This window comes from Anticarsia gemmatalis, chromosome 30, assembly GCF_050436995.1.
Source record: "Anticarsia gemmatalis isolate Benzon Research Colony breed Stoneville strain chromosome 30, ilAntGemm2 primary, whole genome shotgun sequence".
In the NCBI taxonomy this organism is placed as follows: domain Eukaryota; kingdom Metazoa; phylum Arthropoda; class Insecta; order Lepidoptera; family Erebidae; genus Anticarsia; species Anticarsia gemmatalis.
In genome coordinates this window covers 860796-887892 of record NC_134774.1, presented here as the reverse complement: position 1 = coordinate 887892, position 27097 = coordinate 860796, and the positions used below count along the sequence as shown (strand labels likewise).

The window sequence follows — 27097 nt, the reverse complement described above, 5'->3', positions numbered from 1 at the left end:
AAAAGTTTGTTTGTTTGTTTGATCGCGCTAATCTCAGGAACTACTGGTTCGAATTGAAAAATTATTTTTGTGTTAGCCCATTTATTGAGGAAGGCTTAAGGCTATATAACATCACGCTACGACCGTTAGGAGCGGAGTAGCAAAGAAAAATGTAACAAAGACGGGAAAAATTATGATTCTCTCTTATGTGACGCAAGCAAAGTTGCGCGGGTCAGCTAGTGTATGTATAAAGGTGTGTGTTGCCTTAGGTTTTGAACTTTCGGTTATATTTACAAAGTAAGTTGTAACACAAACAGTACGTTTGTAATGTTAGTTAAATATTAGTTTAAACAAAAGTTATAATGCCAACCTAATTTTATGAAAATTTAATACTACAACTAGGAGGATATAGCCCTGGTTTCTGAGGTACATTTAGCGGTAGTTCATCTATTCAATAGCGTTTTTTATATGAGTTTAAACGCTATTGAATAGATAAACTACCGCTAAATGTACCTCAGAAACCGGGGGTTAGTTGCTTAGTTAACAACAGCCACGCGGATCTCTGAGGTAAAGCTACTCTTGCCCAAGTTGTACTGTGGATGGGTGATACTCGCATACCTTCAAGAACTGTTCTAAAGGACTCTCAGGCATGTTTGCATCACGTTTTCCTTCACCGTTATAACAAGTGATCATTATTTCTAATACACACATCACTTGGAAAAGTCATGAGTGTGTTACCTCGGGTTTGAACCCGAGGTAACACACTCATGACTGACTTGACCTGCTACCACTAGCCTGGAAGGCGGTCAGACTAGAACGGTTAAAAAAACACAAGTTATTATCAAAAGAGGTAACTTAATCGGATTTCGACTGCCTCCGTGGCGCAGTGGTTTAGGTCACCACGCCGCTACCATTGCGTCGGAAGGTCGTGTGTTCGATTCCCACACGGAACAGTTATTTGTGCAATTCACAAATAATTATTCCGGATCTGGTTGTACTTTGTGTCCGTTGTTTGTATGTTTGTAAAAGTACCCGCGACACAAGAGCAATTTAGTGCGGGAGATGTTAAAAAAAAAGTGTTTTGTTACATATTTTCTTAGGAAGAAAATATAAGTTTCTCTATAAGAATGTTTAAAAAACGATAATAATTTCACAATGTAGTTTTAACTTGTTGCAACAGTGATAAGATAATAGGAACGTGTTTTAAGCTAATATTTGTTCTACAGCCGTACGAGTACTAGCCATAATGATACTTTTATTCACTTCAGACGCTCATAGCTATTCTAACTTAACTATTCTTTTTATCTGCACGTTTGGCGCAGTGGTTACCATGGTCACCTCGCCGCAATAACCGTAGCGCCGCGTGTGATTCGAATCCCACCCAGACAAATCTTTGTGTGATGAGCATGAGTATTTGTTCTGAGCCTGGTTGTTAATTTATCTATAAAAGAATGTTTATCAGTTATTTGGTTAACATAGTACAAGCTCTGCTTAGTTTAGAATCAAATGACCGTGTGTGGATTGTCCGATAATATTTATTTATTTATTATTTTTAAGACACACTCCCACACTAAGGTATTTCATGATTAGTAGCTCGATTCCCTACCAATATCGACTATGGACAACCGGCTAGCTATTGAGATCATTTGTATGTAAATCTGATCAGCGCTACTAACGGGCGTGTCGTAGGAACTATTTTGGCAGTATATTTTAAATGTCAAACTCTCGATACTCAACAATACCGACGGCGACGGTTGAGAATACTGGTTCAGAAGGCGGATACGATATCGACAGCGCCACAGAGGCAATTCCACTTTGCGGCTGTTGTTAACTAAGCCACGAGCTCCCAACAATGATGTCGTCCTGGCCGATTTCGGCTACGGCGGCCAGTTTCATTGAAACCAACCAACTGTGCAGGACTTTGTTTATAGTGGCCAAGTGTGTACACTCTCTGTTCCTTTACTCTCATAGTCTGGTGGGAAGGCTAAACCGACCAGAGAGAGGTCAGGCGCAGGACCGACGGCTTTACGTGCTCTCTGAGGCACGAAGGTCTAAGACCTCAACTTCCTAACTCCGGGCAATCTCTGAGAATTTTTAAACAGAAAATCTCAGAAAAGTATTTTTGGCCCGACCCAGAATTTTAACCTGAGACCTCTTGCGCGGCAGTTGCATACACCGACCGCGCCACAAAGGCAGTCGGTAGTGTATACAGTCTCCCAACCATACAACTCAATCAACAATATTTTCATTGCAAATGTAACGGAAGCAACTGATTACAGTGTTATCACACAAGGTGAGTGATAATGCAGTCACAATTACTGTTATATAGGTATATCACAATACGACCACGGTCAATTATGTAGAAGAATGTGTAATGTAGTGCGTCATTTATGCCCGGTTTCTGAGGTACACTTAGCGGTAGTTTATCTATTCAATAGCGTTTACCGGACATGTCTATGTCGAAGGTACGTTGTTGGTTTTGGCAACAGAAATACATTTGTAAAAATGTCAACTGTATCACGGTTCATGAGATACAGTCTAGTCTTCTTCTTCTTGTCGTATGGTTAGTGGTCAACCTAGTGTCAAAGTTGTTCAAGCCGCCCGAAAGGCCTTTGACATGGCTTAACGACTGTTATCTTAGTAGACAACAACCGGGACCGACTTTTTATGTGGCCTCCGAAGCACGGAGACGCCGAGCTCAAATACCACTATGCGGTCACCCATCTATAGAATGAGAGTGCCAACGGTTGCTTCACCCACAGATCGTTGTCAGACCGGTGAGCGCAACTGGCTGTGTTAGTAATAGGTTTCCGTTTTAAGCACAAAGCCCTTGGAATTCCATTTTGGTGGAAATATAAGTATGCAGTTTACGCTTGCGAGTTTAACAAAGTCTAACGAGCCTAAAAGAAATTATCTAAATCGGTCTACCCAATAAAAACAGATGCAGAAAACTAGCTTTGTTCTAAAACATACATAGTGTAATAGTAGCATTTCTATACCTATGTAATATTTATTTAATTAGCTTTTTTCAACCAATATGTTTGAGAAGTAAAATGACTTTTATAGTCTGGGTGCAGTGCAATTTCATCCCGTTAATTCGATTCCCATGAAAATTGCCATGGATCCCATACAAACAGTTACAATCATATTAAAAAAAATATTATGCAATTTAGTTAAGTTGATGAAAAGTTATGCGCGCAAGATTTTCAAAAAAGTATCAATATGGATAATACAATATTTACAACAGAAATCAATGTTCCCGGTATACGGGACTTACAGGGCTTTTTTTACCCCTTCGGGAATAACTTTCCAGTACTTCACTTCTCAAACACTTAAAACACAGTATTACCACTAAGGTCTCCGCTTGCGACAATATTCCCAGCTACATAAACATTGTGTGACGTCATCCTATCGTCTCGCCTCGCGACCCTGCTCGCCTCGAAGCTAGCCGACGGTAACTTATCATAGTTAATTAGGGAGAATTTCTCTCTTAGCTGAGGAAACGTTGGGGTTTTCCTACAATTTTCAATAAAATTTTATAACGTGCTGCCATCTAGTGTCACTGAACTTAAAACTTTCTCTACAAGTGCCGCCATCTATCGTCGTAAAGTTAAAACGTTTAAATATTGATATCACTTAAACCAGTGGCGCTACCTATAGTTTTAAAATGGAACTACAACATGACTAACTTAAAAATACTAAGTTGCTTTACGCCCTGATATAGAGTCAAGTAAGTTTAACTTTTTTTAAACCTAAACAGCAATCAAAATTAATTAAAATAAAGTTTTTGACACTCCGCAAAACACTTTGCCAATAGAAAAACCTAGAATTTATCTATTCAACGTAACCCCAAAACTTTGAAAAGCAATCGTCAGTCATTTTGAAAGAAACAAGAACAAATAATAATGGCCTAGAAAAACCTAGAATTAATCGATTCAACCTACGTTCCTCAAAAATTAAAAAAAACTGTCCATATCATTTTGAAAACGACAGTTATACAATTTACCTGTATTCTCCATCGCTAGTGGAGCTACTATACTGCCGGACCCTCTCTACAGACGGCGCGGTCTTAATGATAACATTCTCGGGCGTGTCGCAGATAACTTCACACCGTTTATAAATGTTCCTGCTGCTTTTAACGAACACATCATCATTCTCCGAGTCGGTCTTAACACCGCTCTCCCGCAACTCTATAACTCGCTTCTGACTGCACGTAATGGGAATCGAACTCCGTCTTTTAGGGAAAGTAGACATAAATTTAATGAAATTCTCTTCTATAATATTAGTAGGCGATAATTTCTCTTTTGATTTATCGTATATAGGCATCTTTGGTAACTCCAAACATCGCAAAATTGGAGATTTTTTCAATTCAAGTTTGTAAGGACTGGATGCTAAACTTTTACTAGTGATTTTTATTTCTTTCGGTTCCTTGACAACCCTCATTGATGAAGTAGAAGGAGCATTGCGAAGTACACCCGTCTCTTTCTTTCTTAAGAAATCTAAGAATCCTCCGTCTCTTTCTGGTGTTGTAGGGTCACTGGAATCGTGGTCTTTTGACAACATTTCTATAGACTCCATGAATTGTGCCCATTTTGTTTTACGGGTTTTTGGTTTCTTCGGCACCTGGTACGTGACCTTACGGTCTACGGATGTTGGTCTTTTGGGTGAATAGTCTGATATAGACATAAGTGGGGAACTACAGGACGATAGCTCAGATACTTTAAGTACTATAGCGTATACGTGCGAGGGAGATAGAAAATGATTTTTACCTTTTTTATTATGTTTTGTGAAATGTTTTTCAAATTGTTATTAGTATTTATACCTAGATTAAACAATAAAAAATACACTATTTATTTTACATTACAAACCATATGGTGTATAAAACATTTTTTTCGTAAATATACTTACAACTAAATAAATTGTTCGCAAAAATGGTTTATCGGTTTAACTAAGGATTATTTTTAATTTATACGATTGATTGCGGTCTATATGTTTTATAAGATGTATATAAAACATGTACCTAATGTACGTACCATCACATGTAAAGTTCATAATTTGTATAATTTTCTGAACCAAGAAACCGAATTAATAAAACTTTCTTTCACTGAACGAATAGAACTTTATTTTTAAAAACTATCTTCCTGTAGGCGATAATTTAGATTGTATACTCAGGCATTTACAAATGTGCTCACTACGTCATAATCAAAAGAATCACAGTAAGGGCGCGTTCCCACTATGTCGTGACGACAGATAGTCGTGTAGTTCAAATGTCGTCTCTAGCTGTTCCCATTATAACGACTGTTTGTCGTCAAAAATTGTTATCGTGTAGTGACTGTCGTATCTAGCCGTCCCCACTGTCACGATAATCTGTCGTCACTGCAAAAATGTCGTAGACGACAGTAAGTCGTGTCGTTCTATATGTGAACACCTCCATTTAAACATATAAGCCACGACACTTAAAACTACACGATTATCTGTCGTCACGACATAGTGAGAACGCGCCATAGTGTGACAATGTGTAGTGAGCGAGAGACTGCGATATAATGACATGACGTAGTGAGCACGTTTGTTATCACACGAGTAATAATGTCTTCCTAGCCGATATACGGCTACGGCGGTCAGTTTCATTGAAAGTAGCCATCTGTGCAGGACTTTGTTTATAGTGTCCAAGTGTGTGCACAATACACAGGTACACTCTCTATTCCATCACTCTCATAGTTTCGTGGGACGGATAACCGACACGACGAGTGAGAGGTCAGGCGCAGGACCATAGGCGACACGTGCTCTCCGAGGCACGGAGGTCATCGACCTTAACTTCCTAACTCCGGGCAATCTCTAAGAAATTCTTAACAGAAAATCTCAGAAAATACTTTTTTGGTCCGACCCAGGATTCGAACCCGAGACCTCTCGCACCGCAGTCGCATATACTACCGACCGCGCGAGTATATAGTATATAGTGATGTAGTACTTACCGTGTTCATTAAAGTGCTTCTCCAGGTCTTCGTGCGACAGATTGGTCTGTGTCTGCGGCGCGTCCGGCGCCACCGTCTGCTCTGGACGCGAGCGGGAACATCTACGTACATAGAACATATATATTACTAGCTGACCCGCGCAACTTCGCTTGCGTCACATAAGAGAGAATGGGTCAAAATTTTCCCCGTTTTTGTAACACTTTTTATTGCTACTCTGCTCCTATTGGTCGTAGCGTGATGATATATAGCCTATAGCCTTCCTCGATAAATGGGCTATCTATCACTGAAATAATTTTCCAAATCGGACCAGTAGTTCCTGAGGTTAGCGCGTTCAAACAAACAAACAAATTATTATCTTTATATATATAATAATAATAATAATTCTTCTGTAAGTGTGTATGTCACTGAACTTCTCTTAAACGACTGGACCGATTTTAATGAAATTTTTTGTGTGTATTCAAGGGGATCTGAGAATGGTTTAGATTCACAATTTTGTTCGCTGGACAATGTTTTTTTAATTAATTTTACAAATTAAAGACGTGTAGACAGGACAACGTCTGTCGGGTCCGCTAGTTTTATATATATTAGCTTAGCCTTTGTTCCAAACTATGTTGGAGTCGGCTTCCAGTCTCACCGGATGCAGCTGAATACCAGTATCGTACATGAAGCGACTGTCTATCTGACCTCCACAACACAGTTACTTGGGTTATAACACGATACCCTTCGGTAAGACTGGTTGTCAGACTTTCAAGCTTCTGACTACTGTTAACGACTGTCAAAGATATTTGTAAATGACAGCCGGGACCCACAATTTAACGTGCCTTCCGAAACACGGAGGAACACGATATGTATAAAATGGTCAACCATCCACGAAGCAACCTCGGCAAGCGTAGCTTAACCTCAGAGATCGATCCGTGCGGCTGTTGTAAACTAAGCCACGAGCATAAAAAAACTATAAGCAGTCTATTTCTAAGATAATTCATCGAAGCTTTACATACCGTAACATAGCATTGCTGCATCGTAAAGCTAGCTCGAGCCCGTCAAGCCAACAGTGTCCGGCGGCTTGTGACGGCGCGCGGAATATCAGGTGCGCGGTCGGCAGCGGCTGTACTACCGCTCCTGGGGAAATAATACACGAACTTTATTAAAGGAACTGGTCACTAATCTATACTTAGTATTATAGACTATAGTGAGAATTAATAAAGTGAAAATAAAAAAGAAAAGTCTAGTAACTCCCGCACTAAGAATGGAGAATGTTACTAGGTATGCCAAATCGCTTGAAATTTTGACTCAGTAAAGCCTGTACATGTACATGAAAACTAGTTTTTGTTTTAGTCAAAAATACCAAGTAGTTTTGATTTTACAAGCATTCAAAGTCTCAAAAAATATCGAGTCCCGCTAACAGCGTGACGTCATAGTACACCATGCCGCGCGGGCCGCGTCCCGCTTAATATCAAGTCTCCAGCCGTAGATGTAATAGCTTATGCAGTATTTTGTTGTGTTTTCGTCTGCTTATTACATTTAAAGTGTAATAATAGCAAATATTATTAAAAAAGACTATGTGAGCCAGACTTAGAGTAATGTAGAATGACGTCACACCGACTCGCGCGGTTACAACTTATTTTACTTATAAATCGGAAACTAATTGACGTATCAAAGTAATTCTTTCACTAGTTTTTTTTATTTTTAACAGAGAATATGGAGAGCTAATAATCCAAATTTGTTAACATTCTCCATTGCTCTTGTGTCGCGGGGACTCTTAGAAACATACAAACAACGGACACAAAGTACAACCAGACCCGAAACAATTATTTGTGGATCGCACAAATAATTGTTCCGTGTGATAATACAGTGGGGTGTTCCCAACACCCCAACCTTCAAAGATAACCTGGTAGGGTCTCGCTCCCACCCCAGGTTTATGCACTATTCTGTTATTTTCGCTAGGACGTGGAAGTAATAAGTGGGGTGTTCTGAGCTCCCCAGACTTACAAATAGTCTCTGTTCCCTTCACCTAAACTTATCAATAACACAAGGTTATTGCAAGGTTCGGCGTGTAGCTCTCATCCCATACTCACTAATAGTCTCGTTATGTGGTCCTCTAGGCGCCCAGATGCTCTGATTTAGAGGATGGTACAATTTGACGCAAAGTCACACCGTGGTGGGGTGTTATTCTAACCCCAAACTTGACAATAACCTAGTGGGGTGCTGCTCTCACCCCAAACTTACATACTATTCTGTTATTTACACTATATTATGGAAGTAATCTACTGTCCCATTTTTCTCTACAAATCAGTGGGGTGTTCCCATCACCCCAGACTTACCAATAGTCTCGTTATGCGGTCCCCTAGGCGCCCAGATGCTCTGCTCTAAAGGATGGTACAACTTGAAGCAGAAGCCGTCCTTTTTACTAGGCCTCTCGATCACTTGACACGAAGTCAGGAGTACCGTGCCCACCCAGTGACTGCTCTGTAAATTAAATAAATAAAAATATTATAATAAAACTGTATTTAACATTCATTTTCTACACTTTATTTAAGTCGCATTATAGTATACTAGCTGACCCGCGCAACTTCGCTTGCGTCACATAAGAGAGAATGGGTCAAAATTTTCACCGTTTTTGTAACATTTTTTACTGGAACTTTGCTCCTTTTGTGTCGCAGCGTGATGATATATAGCCTATGTCCTTTCTCGGGTATCAAAATATTTCCATACCAAATTTCATGTAAATTGGTTCAGTAGTTTAGGCGTGATTGAGTAACAGACAGACAGAGTTACTTTCGCATTATAATATTAGTATGGATTCGATTATTAGAAAACTGTATCTATAACATTATAGTATGTATGAACTTGTAATAAAATCTTTTCTCTACACAAAAAGCTCGATATTTCGGCACCTCACGAGCTCACTGAAAGAAACCTAATGAACCGTGTACTCATTTGTGGTTCTTGAAGCCAAAGGGATTTTACTACAAGTTCATACATACTATAATGCGAAAAGACATTTTCCCCGACCTAATATTTAAAAAGTTTTATAATATTTACCTTGGCTTTAGGGCTTTTATAGAGCAGCAGTAGACCGGGTTTGAGCACACACCATAGTTTAGTCCACGACTTGAGCGATCCACGAACCTGAAACACAAAATACTCTTTATTCTATCGTATGGTTAACCTAGTGTCAAAGTTGTTCAATCAGTCAGTTGTCAGTGTGAACAACAACCAGGACTGTCTTTTGAACCTGAAACACATACAACTTATTATAAAAAGGTTTATTTTTCACTTTATTTTATTCAATGTTCAATGATCAACACAGTGCCCGAGTTGTTTATGCAGGCCGAAAGGACGTAAGCAACAACCGGGACCGATTTTCAGCGAAACAAAAAAACTATTTATTTTATCATAGTGGTCAACCTAGTGTCAAAGTTGTTCAAGCCTAGGCCTTTGACGTGACTTAACGACTGTTATCTTAATTGACAACAACCGGGACTGTCTTTTAAAGCTGCGTCTACACTAAAGGAGCCGAGTATGAACCGAGCACATATTTGTATAGTGAGAACTGATTTAAGAGTCTCGAATCTTTTTCTCGTCATTCCTGTCTCGCACCAGGACCAAAACTCTGATTCTGTTCGTGGCCACAGAAATGTCCCGGAAATGATGAGACTGGATCTGGCAACCCTAATGCCCTCCAAAGCACGGAGACGTTCAGCTCAAACACCACTATGTCTTCACCCATCTATGGAAGGATCGCGGCAAGGGTTACTTACCTTGAGCCAGTCAGCGAGCACGACCACGGAGGGGTCCTCTATGGAGTGAAGGAGGGCTGAGGCGGCTCGCTTCTTCTCTCGACGGTAGTGCTGTCTTTGGGCTTTATAGCTCTCTTTTCTGGATAGAGCCGTACTTGTTGTTCGAGATATGCCGCCCACTGCTGTTTCTGACGACTGCGGACAAGAGCAATATGATAATCAATATATATAAATTATAAATCAAAGGTAACTGACACGGATCAGACAGAAACTTATCATGCAGGTAGATGTTATGACGTAGGCATCAGCTAAGAACGGATTATGATCAATTATACCCCCAAGGGGATAGAATAGGGAATGAAAGTCACAATGTTCGTTCCCGTACTCCATCAAAACGGTCTGACCGATTCTAATGAAATTTTGTGAGCATATTGACTAGGTCTGAGAATCGGCCAACATCTATTTTTCATACACCTAAGCGACATTATTTTTTTTTTATATGGCAAAGCATCGTCTGCCGGGTCAGCTAGTAAATAAATAAATTTAACTCATTAATGTCCCACAGTTGGGTGAGTGTCTCCTCCCGTAATAAGGGAGAGGTTAGGCCTTGAATCAACCACGCTGGCCAAGTGCGGGTTTTTCCTTCACCATTGGAACAAGTGATAACTATTTTGAATACACACATAACTTCGCAACGTCATTGGTGTGTTGCCTCGCACTCAAATCTGCAACCACTTGCATGGGAGGTGCCAACTTATACCACTCGACTATCAGTATATTTAATTACTAGCTGACCCGTGCGGCTCCGCTCGCGTGAATTTCGTACTGTTGCTTATTCGTTTGAGCACGCGAATTGCGAAGCACTCGATACACATAAAAATGCTAACAACTCTTTTGTCATCTAATGGTTATATACGAAAGGGACCCGAAGGGCACACAATGTGACACAGGCTCAGGCAGGCCTGATTTCCTGTGGTTACCTTCTTTTCCGCTCTCGTCTGTATCCGTACCAGTTTACAGTGTAAAATATAATAACACCTTATTATAGACTGACCATTGCTTACCCGTCTGGATTCAGAATATTATAATAGGTACAGACAGACCTATCTGCGCCGGAGCTCTTCACACGCGTAATAATGTTTACTTGCGATGATACGTCCGAAACCGCGTAACCCGTAATTATTTTTTATATATCATCCGTTGTTTATTTTTTAAAACTTACCACGTAGTTTGTTTCATAGCTATACAATTTATTTCCTTAATGCAACCAATTAATTTGGTTATGTGTTTCGAACAACAACGCCATCTGTTAGTTGCGGCGAACAACAAACGAAATTACTCGGTTGCCATCTAGGATATCCCGACCGCACCGGACCCACGTAAACCAACATTTTTGTGTAATATATCATACAACATTTATGTTTAAAAATCTTATAAATGTATAGCATGTTTCAAAGGTATTTTTTTACAATAAAGCCATCAAAACAAATTAATTAGAAAAAACATGCTTTGTTGCGAGCTATAACGCCATCTATTGGTTGGTGCGAACAACAGGTATCGATACGGCAGGCGCCGCGTTAACTTTATGCGAATGTTGTGAAATGGATTGTAACGCCATCTATGGTCTCTATAGGGAAACGCAGGTTCAAACGATTTCTACGTATATTTTTCAATTTTCTAATTTTTTTTTAAATTTTATGCTATAAAAAGTATCCTAGGAACTGCTCCACTACTTAATCTATGCATATACCAAATTTCAGTGCATTCTATCCGGTAGTTTTTACGTGATAGCGTCACATACAGACGGAGGACAGACAGACAGACAGACAGAAAAGAAAATTATAAATTGCAGATTCGGTATCAGTATCCGTTACTAAACATCCCCCATTGGTTTTTTTTTAAATATATTCAATGTACAGAATTGACCTCTCTACAGATTTATTATAAGTATAGATTCTATGTATACTCTATACGAAAATTTTTTCGCTGACGAATCTGCTGATCTAAGCTAGTAATAATAACACCAAAGGTACTTTCCACAACAATTATATTTCAAAATACGTGGTGGACTCAAAGCCTGACCCTTCCCTCATTACGGGAGGAGATCTTGGCCCAGCAGTGAAAAAGTACAAAAAAACATCTTTTTTTACAGTATAACGGCATTTTTTTCGCAAATGAATCTGCCGATCTAAGATAGCAATAATTACACCAAAGCAATAATTTTCACAACCATATTTGAAACAACTTGAACTTTTCAAAGTTCATCAATAGCGTATTGTGTGTTATCTGAGCGGACGCGCGACTTCCGTCGAGACGCTTTCTATCTTTGTAGATACCAAGGTCGGAGGTTTGACCCTAAGGGCATATCGGATGGAGAAGCATTGGTAAAGGAATTGAAATGGAAAAAAAAAATTGAAACAACAATAATTTGTTGTAAAAATTCAGAGTTTTTACCCGATCTAACTGTTTGGCTAGGGTCTATAGGGGCAATACTGTCTACTTCCAAACGGGGGAGGGATAAGGCTTCGAGTTCGTAGAAATGAATGTTAGTTTTTTTTTTTTGTCAAATTACGCCTGTTTTACCTAAAGGTGTATGTAATATGCATTCGTTTTGTCATTAATAATGTTAGTCCCATGTAATAGGGTATAGGAGGCGGGCCTATTGCCATATAATTGGCACTAGACCAAACTCATCTCAAGAACTAACCACTACTTCATTCTGGTAAAAGATCCTTGTTGTCTGGGAATGAGGCAACTTTTATAAGGTACCAAGTGGCATTATCTAGTCTCCCTCCCCAATGAGAAAAAGGTGTAATTTTATGTCTGTAGGTATGTTTGTAGGTATGTATGTGCCCACAAAGGGCCCAGATGAAAGCCAGCGTCAAGCACTTATTATGCTTGACATTAAGCTGATCTGGGTACCTATTTGGTACAGCCGTGAGACACATCCTCAACCATTTTATATTGTGAGGTACTATGTATCTTTATTGTGTGTCTCTGTGCTGGTTTAACTAAATAAACTTTATTTCTATGTACCTTATCAGAAGAAGTGCCGTCCGGCGGGTGCGCGCGTCCGTCACCTGACGCGGGGCTCGCTATCGGCGCGCCGGGGGACCGCGGTGGTGGGGTGAGAGTCGCTTCACCTGCAAACAACAACAATATTACTTCTTCTTATCGTATGGTTAGTGGTCAACCTAGAGTCAAAGTTGTTCAAGCCGCCCGAGAGGCCTTTGGCGTGGCTTAACGACTGTTATCTTAGTAGACAACAGCCGGGACCGACTTTCAACGTGCTCTCTGAAGCACGGAGACGCCCAGTTCAAATACCACTATGCGGTCACCCATCTATGGAATGACCGCGACAATGGTTGCTTAACTCACAGATCGTTTACCGACCGGTGAGCGCAACAGCTGACTATGGAATTACTCTTGTGTCGCGAGGACTTTTACAAACATACATGTATGGACTCAAAGTAAAACCAGACCCGAAATAATTATTTGCGTATCGCACAAATAATTGTTCCGAGTGGGAATCGAACCTCCCGACGCAATGGTAGCGGCGTGACGACGCAAACCACTGCGCCACGAAGGCAATCACTCAGTCTAAAACATTACTATTACTTTGGCACGAGGAGACTCTTGCCCAGCAGTGGGACAAAAATAGTTTAAATTAGTAGTATAATATAATGAAAGTCTTACCGTAGGTGGGAGGGGTTGCTGGCGCAGTCGCTGGCAGCACTACGTTCAAAGGTGGCTGCTGCTGCTTCTAGAAGACACATAGATATCATTCACTCTAATACAACACAAACTAGAAATAGCTTACTGACTTGGGACGTGAAACTCAAAAAAATATTAAGAGAATCGTATTAAATGTTTGTAACTATCGCTAATATTGGCACGAAAACAGTCGTGTCAGTAGTCTTCATGTAAAACTTAATCAGTCCAGCCTTTCTTCCAACTATGTTGGAGTCGGTTTCTAGTCTCACCGGATGCAGATGAATACCAGTATATTACATGGAGCCATTTCAGACTTTCAAGCTTCTGTCTACTGTTAACAACTGTCAAAGATCTTTGAAAATAACAGCCGGGACCCACAATTCAACGTGCCTTCCGAAACACGGAAGATCTCGATATGTATAAGATGGTCACCCATCCACAGAATGACCTCGGCAAGCGTAGTTTAACCTCAAAGATCGATCCGCGCGGCTGTCGTCAACTAAGCCACGAGCTCCTGAGATGCACTATCGACTATAACTAAAAAAACTCAAAAGAACTCACCCGTCCAGTAAAATAAGGCGTAGAAGTGTGAAACTGTCCGCTGTCAGGTCTTAGAGCTGGCGAGGAGGGGGTGGTGGAAGGGGAAGAAGGCTCCACTGCTGGGGATGAAGACATGGTACTTGGAGGATCAAAACATGGCTGGTCACCACCAACCGGCTACCTGATACACTACCACATCAATTGCAGACATCAATTGCGAACATCTATTGCTTATATCAATTGCAGACGTCAATTGCAGTCATCAATTGCAGACGTCAATTGCAAACATCAATCGCAAACATCAATTGCAGACGTCAATTGTAGACATCACTTGCAAACGTCAATTGCAGAGATCAATTTACTGTTTTAACGATGTCTTTGATGTCTAAATGTCGCAATTCCTGACACTCAATGTCGGACATAAATGTCTGTGATTTATATTTTTATGAGCGTCAGTTAAAATTTTGTAGTGTCACAGTATTTGTCGTGAGTTTTACGACATAAAAATAGTGATAGCAATGATTACTTGCAATAATGATAAATAATTATCGCTCGCAATAATTATTTTCGACTTGTTATAATTATTCCGACTTGGAATAATGATTGCTAATTATAATTAAACATCGAATATTTATATTCAACTTATTAATTGTAATCGTTGAATTATTATTTAGAATCGTTGTTGTATATAAAGGCTGTTTTTATCTATATAATAAAATATATTACATTCGTTAACATGAGAATAAATTGGAATGATAAAGGAATAGGATTTTTAATTAATGATTAATATATTTTTTGGAAGTATTTTTATATTATATACTATTATCTAATAAATGGAATGGTAGAGGAAGTATGTAGGATTTAGGGAAAACTATTGGATATTTATTATATTTCCTGTAACAAAAAATATATTATTAGTTTTATGAAACTTGAGGAAAATATCAACTACTAGCTGACTCGCGCAACTGCGCTTGCGTCACATAAGAGAGAATGGGTCATAATTTTCCCCGTTTTTTTTTACATTTTTTACTGGTACTCTGCTCCTATTGGTTGTAGCGTGATGATATATAGCCTATAGCCTTCCTCGATAAATGGGCTATCTAACAGTGAAAGAATTTTTCAAATCGGACCCATAGTTCCTGAGATTAGCGCGTTCAAACAAACAAACTCTTCACCTTTATAATATTAGTATAGTATTATTATTAGTATAGATTAGTATAGATAGTATAGATTCATTCATACATACATAATATCACGCATTTTATACGAGATGGCGTAAGCAGAGGTGTATTAAATACATCCACGTTTCGCTATTAACAATGTTAGTCCCATGTAATAGGGGGCGAGCTTGTCATATACCGGGCACGCTACCAAACTCCGGACTACTATTGAAAAATATTCTAATATTTATGAGACAAGATCAGTTATACTTTGCTAGGAATAGAACCTAAGATACTACTATAACACCCACAAATAGTTGTTTCGGGTCTGGTTGTACTTTGTATCCGTTGTATGTTTGTAAAAGTCCCCGCGACACAAGAGCAATTCTTAGTACGGGAGTTGTCTTTATCAGAAAGACAATTTGAATAATTTTTCGTTCACCCAATCAACTACTTTTTTAAACTCTCGCGTTGCATGTTTAATATTTAATAGGATACGCGAATTAATGCGAACACACGTTTCGTTGTCAGCCTGCGACCACGTCGAGTGCAACCTGCGACGAAACGTTAGGCATTTTAAGGTAAAATGCGTGTTCGCGTTAATTCCCGTATTCTATTATATATTACCCAATTCTACGTTAATAAAAGAAACCCCACAAATTACTATTACTAATTAGCTTAACTAAACAGCAATCAATAGTGTTATATTCGTTCCGCACTCGGTCAAGGACCTCTCGTGATAAGGCGTTATCGGTACAAGTTGTAATAGAAAATATTTATTAAAAACTAAAGTATCCACTTAGGGATAGTTTATAGGATAGATTTTACGGTAGCTCAAGTTATCCTACCATACTCAGGTCGTTACAATCGTGCTCACTACGTCATAATCAAAAGAATCATAGTATTGTGACAATGTGTAGTGAGCGAGAGACTCCGATATAATGACATGACGCTGTGAACACGTTTGAAATGGCCCGAGTATAGTATTATTAATGCGAAAGTTTGTGTGAATATTTGTTACTATTTCGCGAAAAAACTGCTTTTTCATGAAATTTTTGGACACTTCACCGTTATAACAAGGGATCATTACTTCTAATACGCACATCACTTCGAAATGTCATTGGTGTAGTAGACGCATCTTTCGTCGGCGCTTCATATCTGTACGGACGACCGTCTATGATAAAAAACATATATGAATATGGATCGCGGAAATTTACAAATATTTACATGCATTTATAATAGAAAAATACTAAAATAGATACATTTCACGTTAATTTTGGTATAATTATATAATTTTGCATAGTCGCATCACGATTTTGGACGTCACTAAATATGTATATTATTGTATATCATTTACATTTTTATAGTCACGATTCTGCATGTTATGATATAAATATTATGTTTTAAACATTTACTCTATATCATTTAAATGTAATCAGCTGTATAGATCCTAGGTATAAGTCACTGAAAACAACTTCAATACAGTGCAGTAGTATGTACTATTGACCCAAAATTATAAATACGAAAATATGTCTGTCTATTGCGCTTTCGCAGCTAAACCGCTGCACAAATTGTGATGAAATTAAACATGTAGTTACTTGAAGATGAAATCAAACATACATACATAAAATCACGCCTTCTTCCCATAGGAGTGTTGTCCCATAGGAGCAGAGACAAGAGAACACCACTTAGTACAATCCTTACAACTTCTTAATCAAAATAAACCACTTTTATAAGATTAGGCCATCAATGTCTTACTACTGGGCAAGAATCTCCTCCCGGAATAAAAGATTAAGCAAAACTAATGCATTTTTAAAAATCATCCACCTAAAATGCTACAATACGATACATACTCCAACAGCTAGTAATAAATCCAACATTTACCTTAACACTAATGTTTTAGATTGACCAGACCCTCATCAGGAAGGTATGTCACATTCCTGGACTTAGACAATTGATACGCAATGTCTTCAGCCGCTTCAATCCTTCGCAACTCTACCAAACCTTCTCCAGCAGTGCCAAAAGCTTTAGCCAATAGAACAGCCTGTTGAGAATCTCCTTCTGCTGAAATGACAGCGGCCTTTTTCTTCTGTTCTGCTTTCTCCACCATGAACCTCGCTTTCTCAGCTTCCAATTGCGCAATCTGTTTCAATTCCACCGCTTGCAGAAATTCTCTGCCAAAACTTATATGTGTGATAGCTATATCGTCAAGAATCACTCCAAATTGCTTAGCCCTTTCCGTTAAACTCTCGTTCACTTTAAATGATACCATTTCTCGCTGGGTTATCAATTCACTAGCATTGAATTGAGCTACAACGGATTTTAGTACTTCCGAAGTTATTGAAGGTAGTACCCTCATATCGTAATCTTCTCCTAAAACTGTGTAGATTTTTGGCAATTCTTCTGCGACCGGTCTGAAGAGAATTCTTAGAGTAATTTCTACAGTCTGAAGATCCTTACTTCCAGTCTTCGTGGAGATTGTCCTGGGGTTGGACTTTACGTCAAAGATTATAGGTTTTTGTATCCAGGGTATGATGAAATGGGTTCCTTCGCCGATGACGAAGTTCTTTATGCCGGAGAATCTGTCAAATATGACTGCCCTTTGCCCGCCGTCGACATTGTATAAGGCATTGTTAGCGACTCCACCTGCTAGAGTTATGCCGATCCCAATTTGGGCTAGGCGATTGAAAACTTTCACTGGCATGTTTGGTGGTTATGATAGTTCTTCGAGTAATGTTTTTGAAAAGACTTTTTCTAATGTAGTTGTTCTATTTTTGAGGTACTGTTTTGTGTTTTCTAAGGTTTTCTACTGAGTTTTTTTTTATTTTGTTTGTGATATGTTTAAAGATGAAAGGATTTTTCTCAAAGCCCCGTTGTAGGTCTTAAAACAATTTTAAAGCAAGGATTTCTCACTTTCAAATCCCAAATGGTGTCTTAGTTGTTCTTACGTATAAAGGTTTCTCCAAAGTGTTTGAGATCAATTCAGCTCGTTAAAATCACCACAACGTGCTTTCAAAAGCACTAAACCACGAAATATCACACAAAATGTCCTCCACGACACTTATTTTCAATCCCAAGTCTTAATTAAAAACTCTTTTCACATTAACACGATCACTTATCACTTTAAATTAATTAACACAAGCATAGCACTGTCTCTTTTCCTATAAGTGATGTGTACTATATAAAATCTTCCATCACACTGATGTTGTTTCAAGGTGTTATAATTAGATGGCAGTTATCGGTTACCTTATGTAACGGATGCTAGGTAACTTAGGTGAAGAGCTAGAGGTGATAATTACTTCGCTGTTCTGATGACAGCTCTTTCAATGTCACAATATAAAATGTATCAATACGTTATTTTAATATGTAGATCTATAGTTATGTTACGATAAATGTTAAAATTAGCAAGCTGTGTAAGAGGTATTTAGAGTACCCAAAAGTTAAAAACAGAACCCTATTACTATTACTAAGCCTCCGCTGTCTGTCTGTCACCAGGTTGTATCTCATAAACCGTAATAGCTAGGAAGCTGAAATTTTAAAAAAATATGTATTTTCGTTATCGCTATAACAATATATACTAAGAATTAAAATATAACATGTTAAGGGCTATCCCCTATCACAATAAACGTATTTTTTTCATATTTTTTCCGTGTATACCCCTTCAAGGGCGAGTCAAACTAGCAATTGGCTGGCTTTTTTAAACCAGTCTAAGGCAATAGAGCCGCAAGGCAACAATATACGGAACTAGTAAAAGCCGCAAGTATCTAGCTCTTTACCTACAAATAATTTACGACACATAAAAATCCTGCGTGACACGTATCTCAATTGTTTGGACAATTCCATCACAACCATGGGGCTTCCAGGTAAATATGTATAAAGCTATTTATAATAGCTTCTGCCCGCGACTTCGTCCGCCACTTAAAATTTCCCATGAGAATGCGTCATTTTCCCGGGGTAAAAAGTAGCCTATGTCCTTTCTCGGGTATCAAAATATCTCCATACCGAATTTCATGCAAATTGGTTCAGTAGTTTAGGCGTGATGAGTAGCAGACAGACAGACAGAGTTACTTTCGCATTTATAATATTAGTATGGATAGCTTCTGCCAGCGACTTTGTCTGCATAGAAGTCGTTATTCCACGAGATCCCATGCCCGGGATCAATAGTATCCAATAGCACTCTTTACACACACACTCTATCGCGCATGTTACAACAATCGCACGTGAAAGAGCGCGTGTGTAAGGGGAAAGGAAAGACCACGCGCCGCGCTCATCTGTCAAGCCCGCGAGCGAAGATCGTACTGCTTTATCCTAATCGCGTAATCTTGTACGCTCCTAAGAATGTGCGATACAGTGTGTGTGTAAAGTTGGCTAATGTTTAATTCCAGGACATATTCTATACGTGCCATATTTCTTTCAAATCCTTTCACCCGTTGTAGCGGGTCTATCCCACTAGTCCCGTTGAGTTGTCCCGTGACGGGACAACTGGCACTATTTTGTCCCAGTTGTCCCGTGGCGGGACAAGTGACACTGTTTTGGTGCCAGTTGTCCCGTTGCAGAAAAATCACGGGACTAATGGGACAGTCGGAAGGGTCAAACAACTGGTTCCATTGAGTTGTAGTGTGACAACCGGTACTTGGTACTTTGATAAGATAGCAGACGTTATACGTTGTGTTGTAGTACATGTTTACTTAATTTCTAGTAGATAAGTTGAATTACATTAGGTACATGTTGAATTGACTTGAGTATTTGAGCTGCTCCAGGGGCCTGTTAACAATATATTTTTAGTTTCCTTACATTATGTTTTTTCAAGTAGGGAATTTCGGATAAGCATTTTACATTTATGGTATGGAAGGTCATAGATATACACTCTTGTCAATTTAATTATAAAGTGAAAAGCCCAAATGGTAAAAAAACGACTTGTGAATTTAATGTGTACATAGAGTAACGTACAATTCAACATCTCCTTTCTTACCAAAGTACCAAGTACCTGTTGTCACACAACAACTCAATGCAACCAGTTGTTTTGACCCTTCCGACTGTCCCATTAGTCCCGTGATTTTTCTGCAACGGGACAACTGGCACCAAAACAGTGTCACTTGTCCCGCCACGGGACAACTGGGACAAAATAGTGCCAGTTGTCCCGTCACGGGACAACTCAACGGGACTAGTGGGATAGACCCGTTGTAGCGTGATTTAATTTAATAACAAACATCCATCCAAACTTTTGCATTCATAATATTAGTATCGATTCAGATTTACAAACGCATTTTTGAATGGGTTTCAATCCTTCTTGAAACCAACAAACAATCGAGAGTCGGTTTAGTAGTTTCATTCATATTAGTATAGATTTCTTAATACTTTCAGGAACATAAAAGTATTTTACCCGTATGGGAATGGAACCCTGAACTTTTTCCTTGACTTTTCAGGCTAGCCACTTTAGCCACTACGTAATGGACATTAATATTATTCATCTTTAACCATATACGACATTACTTTTTCAACGAAATAGGGTCAGCAATTTTAACGTGAAAACTTACAATCATCCTTACAAACTTTCACATTTACAATATTAGTAAGTTTCTCAGAAAGTTTACAAGCATACACGATGTTTTCCTTCAATGATTCACTCATTTATATATTTTTATTGATATCTATTTAATCTGATTATTTCTAGATAGTAATGATAAGATTATCGTGCAATATGAAATAGGTTAGGAAAACGACATCATTTAAAACTTTATACAATATCCCATTACTTTCCCACTACTAGTGGACCCATAGATGGGTGACCGCATAGTAGTATTTGAACTGGGCGTCTTCGTTCTTCGGAGGGCATGTAAAAAGTCCCGGTTGTTGTCTATTAAGATAACAGTCGTTAAGCCACGTCAAAGGCCTTCGGGTGGCTTGAACAACTTTGACACTAGGTTGCCCACTAACCATACGATGAGAGAGAGAGAGAGAAAGATAGAGCCACTAAAGCAAACGTTACTTAGTAACTAAACAATCCTTTACTTTAGTTAAACCAAGAAACCATCCAGTCTTAACAAAGGCCTTCGGGTGGCTTGAACAACTTTGACACTAGGTTGACCACTAACCATACGATCAGAACAAGACACAAAACTTTAATCTACATCCGTTCTTTCTCTCTACACTAGCTGACCCGCGCAACTTCGCTTGCGTTACATAAGCGTTAAAAATTTTCCCCGTTTTTGTAACATTTTTCACTGGTACTCTGCTCTTATTGGTAGTAGCGTGATGAAATATAGCCTATAACCTTCCTCGATAAATGGACTATCTAACACTGAAAGAATTTTTCAAATCGGACCAGTAGTTCCTGAGATTAGCGCGTTCAAACAAACAAACAAACAATCAAACAAACTCTTCAGCTTTATAATATTAGTATAGATGACCAAGCTTTTCATTACATCTTCTTTCAAACCACAAGAATCTCTTACCCCCGGTTTCTGAGTACATTAAGCGGTAGTTTATCTATTCAGTAACCGTAACGTCTTTTTACATGAATTTAAACGTTATTGAATAGATAAACTGCCGCTAAATGTACCTCAGAAACCGGGGGATATACAGACATAACTTGTATGGCATAGGTGTACATGAACGTAATTGCACTCATAAAAGCGTTATATTTCTGTTATCTATGTGCCAGTGTTTGTTTAACCCAGTAGCTTATATTTTGATGATAATTTTGGTGCATTCGCTCACCAAAACAAAGATTAGAAACGAACTCCCGCACTAAGAATTGCTCTTGAATCGCGGGAACTTTTACAAGCATACAAACAACGGACACAAAGCACAACCAGACCTGAAACAACTATTTGTGGATCGCACAAATAATTGTTCCATGCGGGAATCGGACACACGACCTCCCGACGCCATGCAAGACCTAAACCACTGCGCCACGGAGGCAGTCTTATAAAATTAAAGACATACATAACATCAGTATAAAAAAAGGTGTATAAAATACACCCACGTTTCACCATTAACAATGTTAGTCCCATGTAATATATAATGTCACTAGCCCCACGACTTCCTCCGTCACCTGAATTTTCCCAAAAGAATGCGTCATTTCCCCGGGGTAAAAGTAGCCTATGTCCTTTCTCGGGTATCAAAATATCTCCATACCAAATTTCATGCAAATTGGTTCAGTAGTTTAGGCGTGATTGAGTAACAGACAGACAAAGTTACTTTCGCATTTATGATATTAGTATTGATAAGCCTTTTCTTTACGTTTGTTAAAATAGTTATTGATACCTAGGTCTTATTCTAGAATTCTAGATGTTAGTACTAAGTAATCAAGTTGAAGGGTTAGACTGAAACCTTGCGTGCTTCAAGGCTGTACAATGTTTAGACTAGAACAGGGTTGTCGATATTTATAATTTAATTTCTTGAAAAAACAATATATTTCGAATTGAAAGGTGATATCAGTTACGGTAGTAGGGTTAGGTAGAATAAGACTTAAGATTGCGAAAAAAATATAAAGCAGAAACGAAAATGTCAGACAATAATGTTCTAGAAAGATATACAACAGATCTTATCAGATATTTCTGCAAGCCCAATGCCCGGTTTCTGAGGTACATTTAGCGGTAGTTTATCTATTCAAACAGTTTTTTTTATATAAGCTTAACCTTGAATTGTACAGACATTGATTGAATAGATAAACTACTGCTAAATGTTCTTCAGAAACGCGTGGTAAGAAAGTTAATGAGTAAAATAAATAGTAATTAATGACGTACAACCCTATATTCTTACGACAAAAAACCGTCACAGCCTTGACAATACGTTTGATATTTACAATATTATGAGTACTCGTAATTTATTCGTCTGCATAACTATTGTATCAATAAGATATATTTATATACCGTTTCATAGTTCTTTTTAACCGATTTTAGATAAAGGGGGAGGTAATCAATAGTGTAGTCGACTGGGTTAACGAGAAATACAACCGTGTACTTGCGTGTGCGTGTGTATGTTTATCCAAATACTAGCTGACCCGCGCAACTTCGCTTGCGTCACATAAGAGAGACTGGGTCATAATTTTCCCCGTTTTTGTAACATTTTTTACTGGTACTCTGCTCCCATTGGCCGTAGCGAGATGATATAGCTTATAGGCTTCCTCAATAAATGGGCTATCTAACACTGAAATAATTTTTCAAATCGGAAAAGTAGTTCCTGAGATTAGCGCGTTCAAACAAACAAACAAACAAACTCTTCAGCTTTATAATATTAAGTATTAGTATAGATATACTGTTTTCTAGTACCTACTTCATTTATGAATTCTGATGATATTCATAACTTTTAAACTCTCGCGTTGCATGTTAAATGTATAATAGAATACGGGAATTAACGCGAACACGCATTTTACCTTAAGATGCCTAACGTTTCGGCGCAGGTTGCACTCGCCGTGGTCGCAGGCTGATGATGTTAATGTTGAATTGGAAAAGTGATTATTATGTCAATATAATTGCAGTAAGGTCATTCCATAGATGGGTGACCGCATAGTGGTATTTGAGCTGCGCGTCTCCATGCTTCGGAGGGCACGTAAAAAGTCGGTCCCGGTTGTTGTCAATTAAGATAACAGTCGTTAAGCCACGTCAAAGGCCTTAGGGCTTGAACAACTTTGACACTAGGTTGACCACTAACCATACGATAAGAAGATGGCTATTGAAATTCTGAACACCACGGTATTAAAAAGACAAATTTACGATCATCATATGGTGATAATCATCTTTCTATCCTAATAATAATAGAAATGCGAATAAAACGGTTCAGTAGTTTCAAAGAGAACATCTTATTTACTTCCACATAAAAAAATCTACGTAGCACTTATTTTTCAAAAAAGGAGAGGAGTTTTTATTATAGTTTCTATATAAAAGTATGTTCAAAAACCTGTCGACAAGTGGGTTACAAGAATATTCTACAGATAAGACACAGATAGTAGTTATCTGTTATCAGGTACTATCGAGATGATTGATTACCAAAGATCACTGATACAGCATCACGGACATTCGCACTCTTTGAGATAAAGATGATTTTTTTGTAGAAAATTTTGGTGTATTTATATAACGAGTTCGCAATTGGATAACGTGGTGGACTTAATGGTACACCTCCCTCATTCCGGAAGACCCTTGGCCAGCAGTGGGACAGTAATGGCTTGTTGAAAATGGTTAGTGTGGTGGACTCAAGGCCTAACCTATACCTCATCACAGTAGACCCTTGCCTAGTAGTGGAACAGTAACGGCTTAATTTCATTTTATATAATGTGATTTTCAAAACCTTTGCTGTTTTATTGTATTCGTTTTTTTAATTGTAAATCGATACTAATATTATTAATACGAAGTCTGTCTGTTATGCATTCACTGCTAAATCACTGAATGAATTTACATGAAATGTGACCCTCATCCAAACATTTTTTTTACGATAACTGTCATCACCATCGAAAGATCAGGCTTTACGTGCTCTCAAGCACGATGGTCGAGGACCCTAATATCATAATCCGGGTAGTCACTAAGGAATGGCCCTATCTGGCATCGAAACCAGGACACGGCAGTAGCATGCACCGATCGTTTACACAAGCCACGTCACGGGAAGTAACTAGTCAGATATAAAGACAACGGCTTATCCAATCAGTATTGATAACGATATATGAAATCACTTACAACAAAATATTTTTGTCCAAAAGATTAGTAATATACCCAATACGATGGAATTTCAAATCGGAAATGATGAATCTATACAATATTATAATCTATACAATATTATAAAGCTGAAGAGTTTGTTTGTTTGAACGCGCTAATCTCAGGAACTACTGGTCCGATTTGAAAAATTCTTTCAGTGTTAGATAGTCCATTTATCGAGGAAGGCTATAGACTATATTTCATCACGCTACGACCAATAGGAGCAGAGCACCAGTGAAAAATGTTACAATAATGGTGAAAATTATGACCCATTCTCTCTTATGTGACGCAAGCGAAGTTGCGCGGGTCAGCTAGTTTGATAATAAAACTAATAAATTAGTGATAGGCGACTCGTATAAACAGTCTAGCCTTTCTTCCAACTATGTTGGAGTCGGCTTCCAGTCTCATATATGGTACCTCCACAACACTTTTACCTGGGTTATAACACGATACCATTCGGTAAGACTGGTTGTCAGGTTTTCAAGCTTCTGGCTACTGTTAACGACTCAAAATCAAATCAAATCAAATCATTTATTCATATAGGTCAAATGTTGACACATGATAGTGATACAGAGAGTGAATTTACCGCCAGTTCGGAAGGTAGGGCCAATGAGAAGAGCTGGCAAGAAACTCCAGGCCACTCTTTTTAACTGTCTTCTGTTCTGACTGTCAAGGATCTTTGAAAATGACAACCGAGACCCACAATTTTACGTAAAGAGGGGGAAAATAATATCTCTTATTTGAAAGACTAGCTGACCCGCGCAACTTCGCTTGCGTCACATAAGAGAGATTTTTATTGCTACTCTGCTCCTATTGGTCGTAGCGTGATGATATATAGCCTATAGCCTTCCTCGATAAATGGACTATCTAACACTAAAATAAATTTTCAATTCGCACCAGTTGTTCCTGAGATTAGCGCGATCAAACAAACAAACTCTTCAGCTTTATAATATTAGTATAGATTAGCAATAAAGTATTGTGAAATGCGAAAACTTACTCGCAGACAAAGTCGCAGGTGCACGTCTTCTTCTTATCGTATGGTTAGTGGTCAACCTAGTGTCAAAGTTGTTCAAGCCACCCAAAGGCAAGTCAAACTATAACATGATACTGATTTGGTTGATATTTTAACAACCGGCCGTCTGCCTAACGTCAACCCTTCTTGAAGAACAGCTATCGAACTAAACTTCTATAAATCTATAACGTTCATAGACAAAAGACCCGGTTCTAGTTTGTTTATGGTATCTCAATGGCGCGCTTTCATCTTTTCGAAATGTTTATAAATATTTTCGTGATTTTTCTAAATATTTGTACAGTTTTATTATGTTGGAAGACGGGTTATAAGAAAAAAGGATTTGAAAAGATTGTTTATAGTATTGTCTAGATCGGGGAATCAAATCTAGGTAGGTCTTGAGATGAAGCAGAAAGAAAATACAGCGGATATTTTACTTATAGGTATAATAGGAGATCCATGCGGCTACACTCGCATTTAATTATGGAGAAATAAAATTTAATCTATAAAAAAACCCTAGCCTATTTTTATTTTCGTCTAATCGCACTGCAAAATTCTATTTTCAGAAAGAACAATACACCCTATATACTTTCGTCCCCTTTTTAACCTATTGGGGGATTTGATTTTCCAAAAATTGGTATTGAACACACGTACCTATTTATTTATTTCTATTCAAAGACATAAACTAAAACTTTCAAACATTGAAACGACGAACGGCGCACGAAGTCGACGGCAAATCCTAGTGAAATTACAATTAGAAAAGAAGCTAAGTCTGTCTGTGTATCAAATGTGCTTTTGCACAAAAACTACTGAACCAATTAACACAAAATTTGGCAATATCACAGTTGAATTTAAACGTTATCATTTAAAAACATAACAATTACGAAACATTAGGTCATTAGTACGACGATTGATAAGAATAGTGATAAAAAGAATCACGCAATGAACAATAACAACAAAATTTTATAATCGTTTTTTTTTAAAGACAACTCCCGCACTAAGAATTTCTCTTGTGTCGCGGGGACTTTTACAAACACACACACAACGGACACAAAGCACAACCAGACCCGAAACAATTATTTGTGAATCGCACAAATAATTGCTCCGTGTGGGAATCGAACGACGCAGTGGTATCGGCGTGGCGACCTAAACCACTGTTCTATAATAATAATCGTACTATAATAATAATGCCATCATCAGCCTAGCCTTTCTTCCAACTATGTTGGAGTCGGCTTCCAGTCTCACCGGATACAGCTGAATACCAGTATACTTCATGGAGCAACTATCGGAC

General features: G+C 38.4%; 3 protein-coding genes across 7 annotated transcripts in view; 1 reads left to right on the top strand and 2 right to left on the bottom strand.

Annotated features, from left to right (window-relative positions):
* The window catches only part of LOC142985469 (leucyl-cystinyl aminopeptidase), a 162508-nt gene that overhangs the window by 83734 nt on the left and 51677 nt on the right, over window positions 1-27097 (top strand). The gene's annotated exons all lie outside the window — the stretch shown is intronic.
* The window catches only part of Orp8 (Oxysterol-binding protein-related protein 8), a 63957-nt gene that overhangs the window by 33647 nt on the left and 3213 nt on the right, over window positions 1-27097 (bottom strand). Inside the window, exons 2-11 of one of the 5 annotated variants that reach the window (XM_076133937.1) lie at window positions 13967-14839; window positions 13388-13454; window positions 12728-12834; window positions 9713-9886; window positions 8994-9080; window positions 8273-8417; window positions 6950-7070; window positions 5952-6052; window positions 3986-4706; window positions 3329-3495 (exon numbers count right to left, since the gene is read on the bottom strand). In XM_076133937.1, coding sequence (XP_075990052.1) covers window positions 3329-3495; window positions 3986-4706; window positions 5952-6052; window positions 6950-7070; window positions 8273-8417; window positions 8994-9080; window positions 9713-9886; window positions 12728-12834; window positions 13388-13454; window positions 13967-14080 — 1804 coding nt within the window. In that variant the 5' untranslated portion in view covers window positions 14081-14839. The remainder of the gene's footprint in view (window positions 1-3328; window positions 3496-3985; window positions 4707-5951; window positions 6053-6949; window positions 7071-8272; window positions 8418-8993; window positions 9081-9712; window positions 9887-12727; window positions 12835-13387; window positions 13455-13966; window positions 14840-27097) is intronic. The other 4 variants (XM_076133938.1, XM_076133939.1, XM_076133940.1 and 1 more) reach the window with 4 other exon arrangements.
* On the bottom strand, window positions 16997-17809 carry LOC142985382 (prohibitin 1-like). Its single transcript, XM_076133510.1, has one exon. The coding sequence runs from the start codon at window positions 17807-17809 to the stop codon at window positions 16997-16999; it is 813 nt and encodes a 270-aa protein (XP_075989625.1).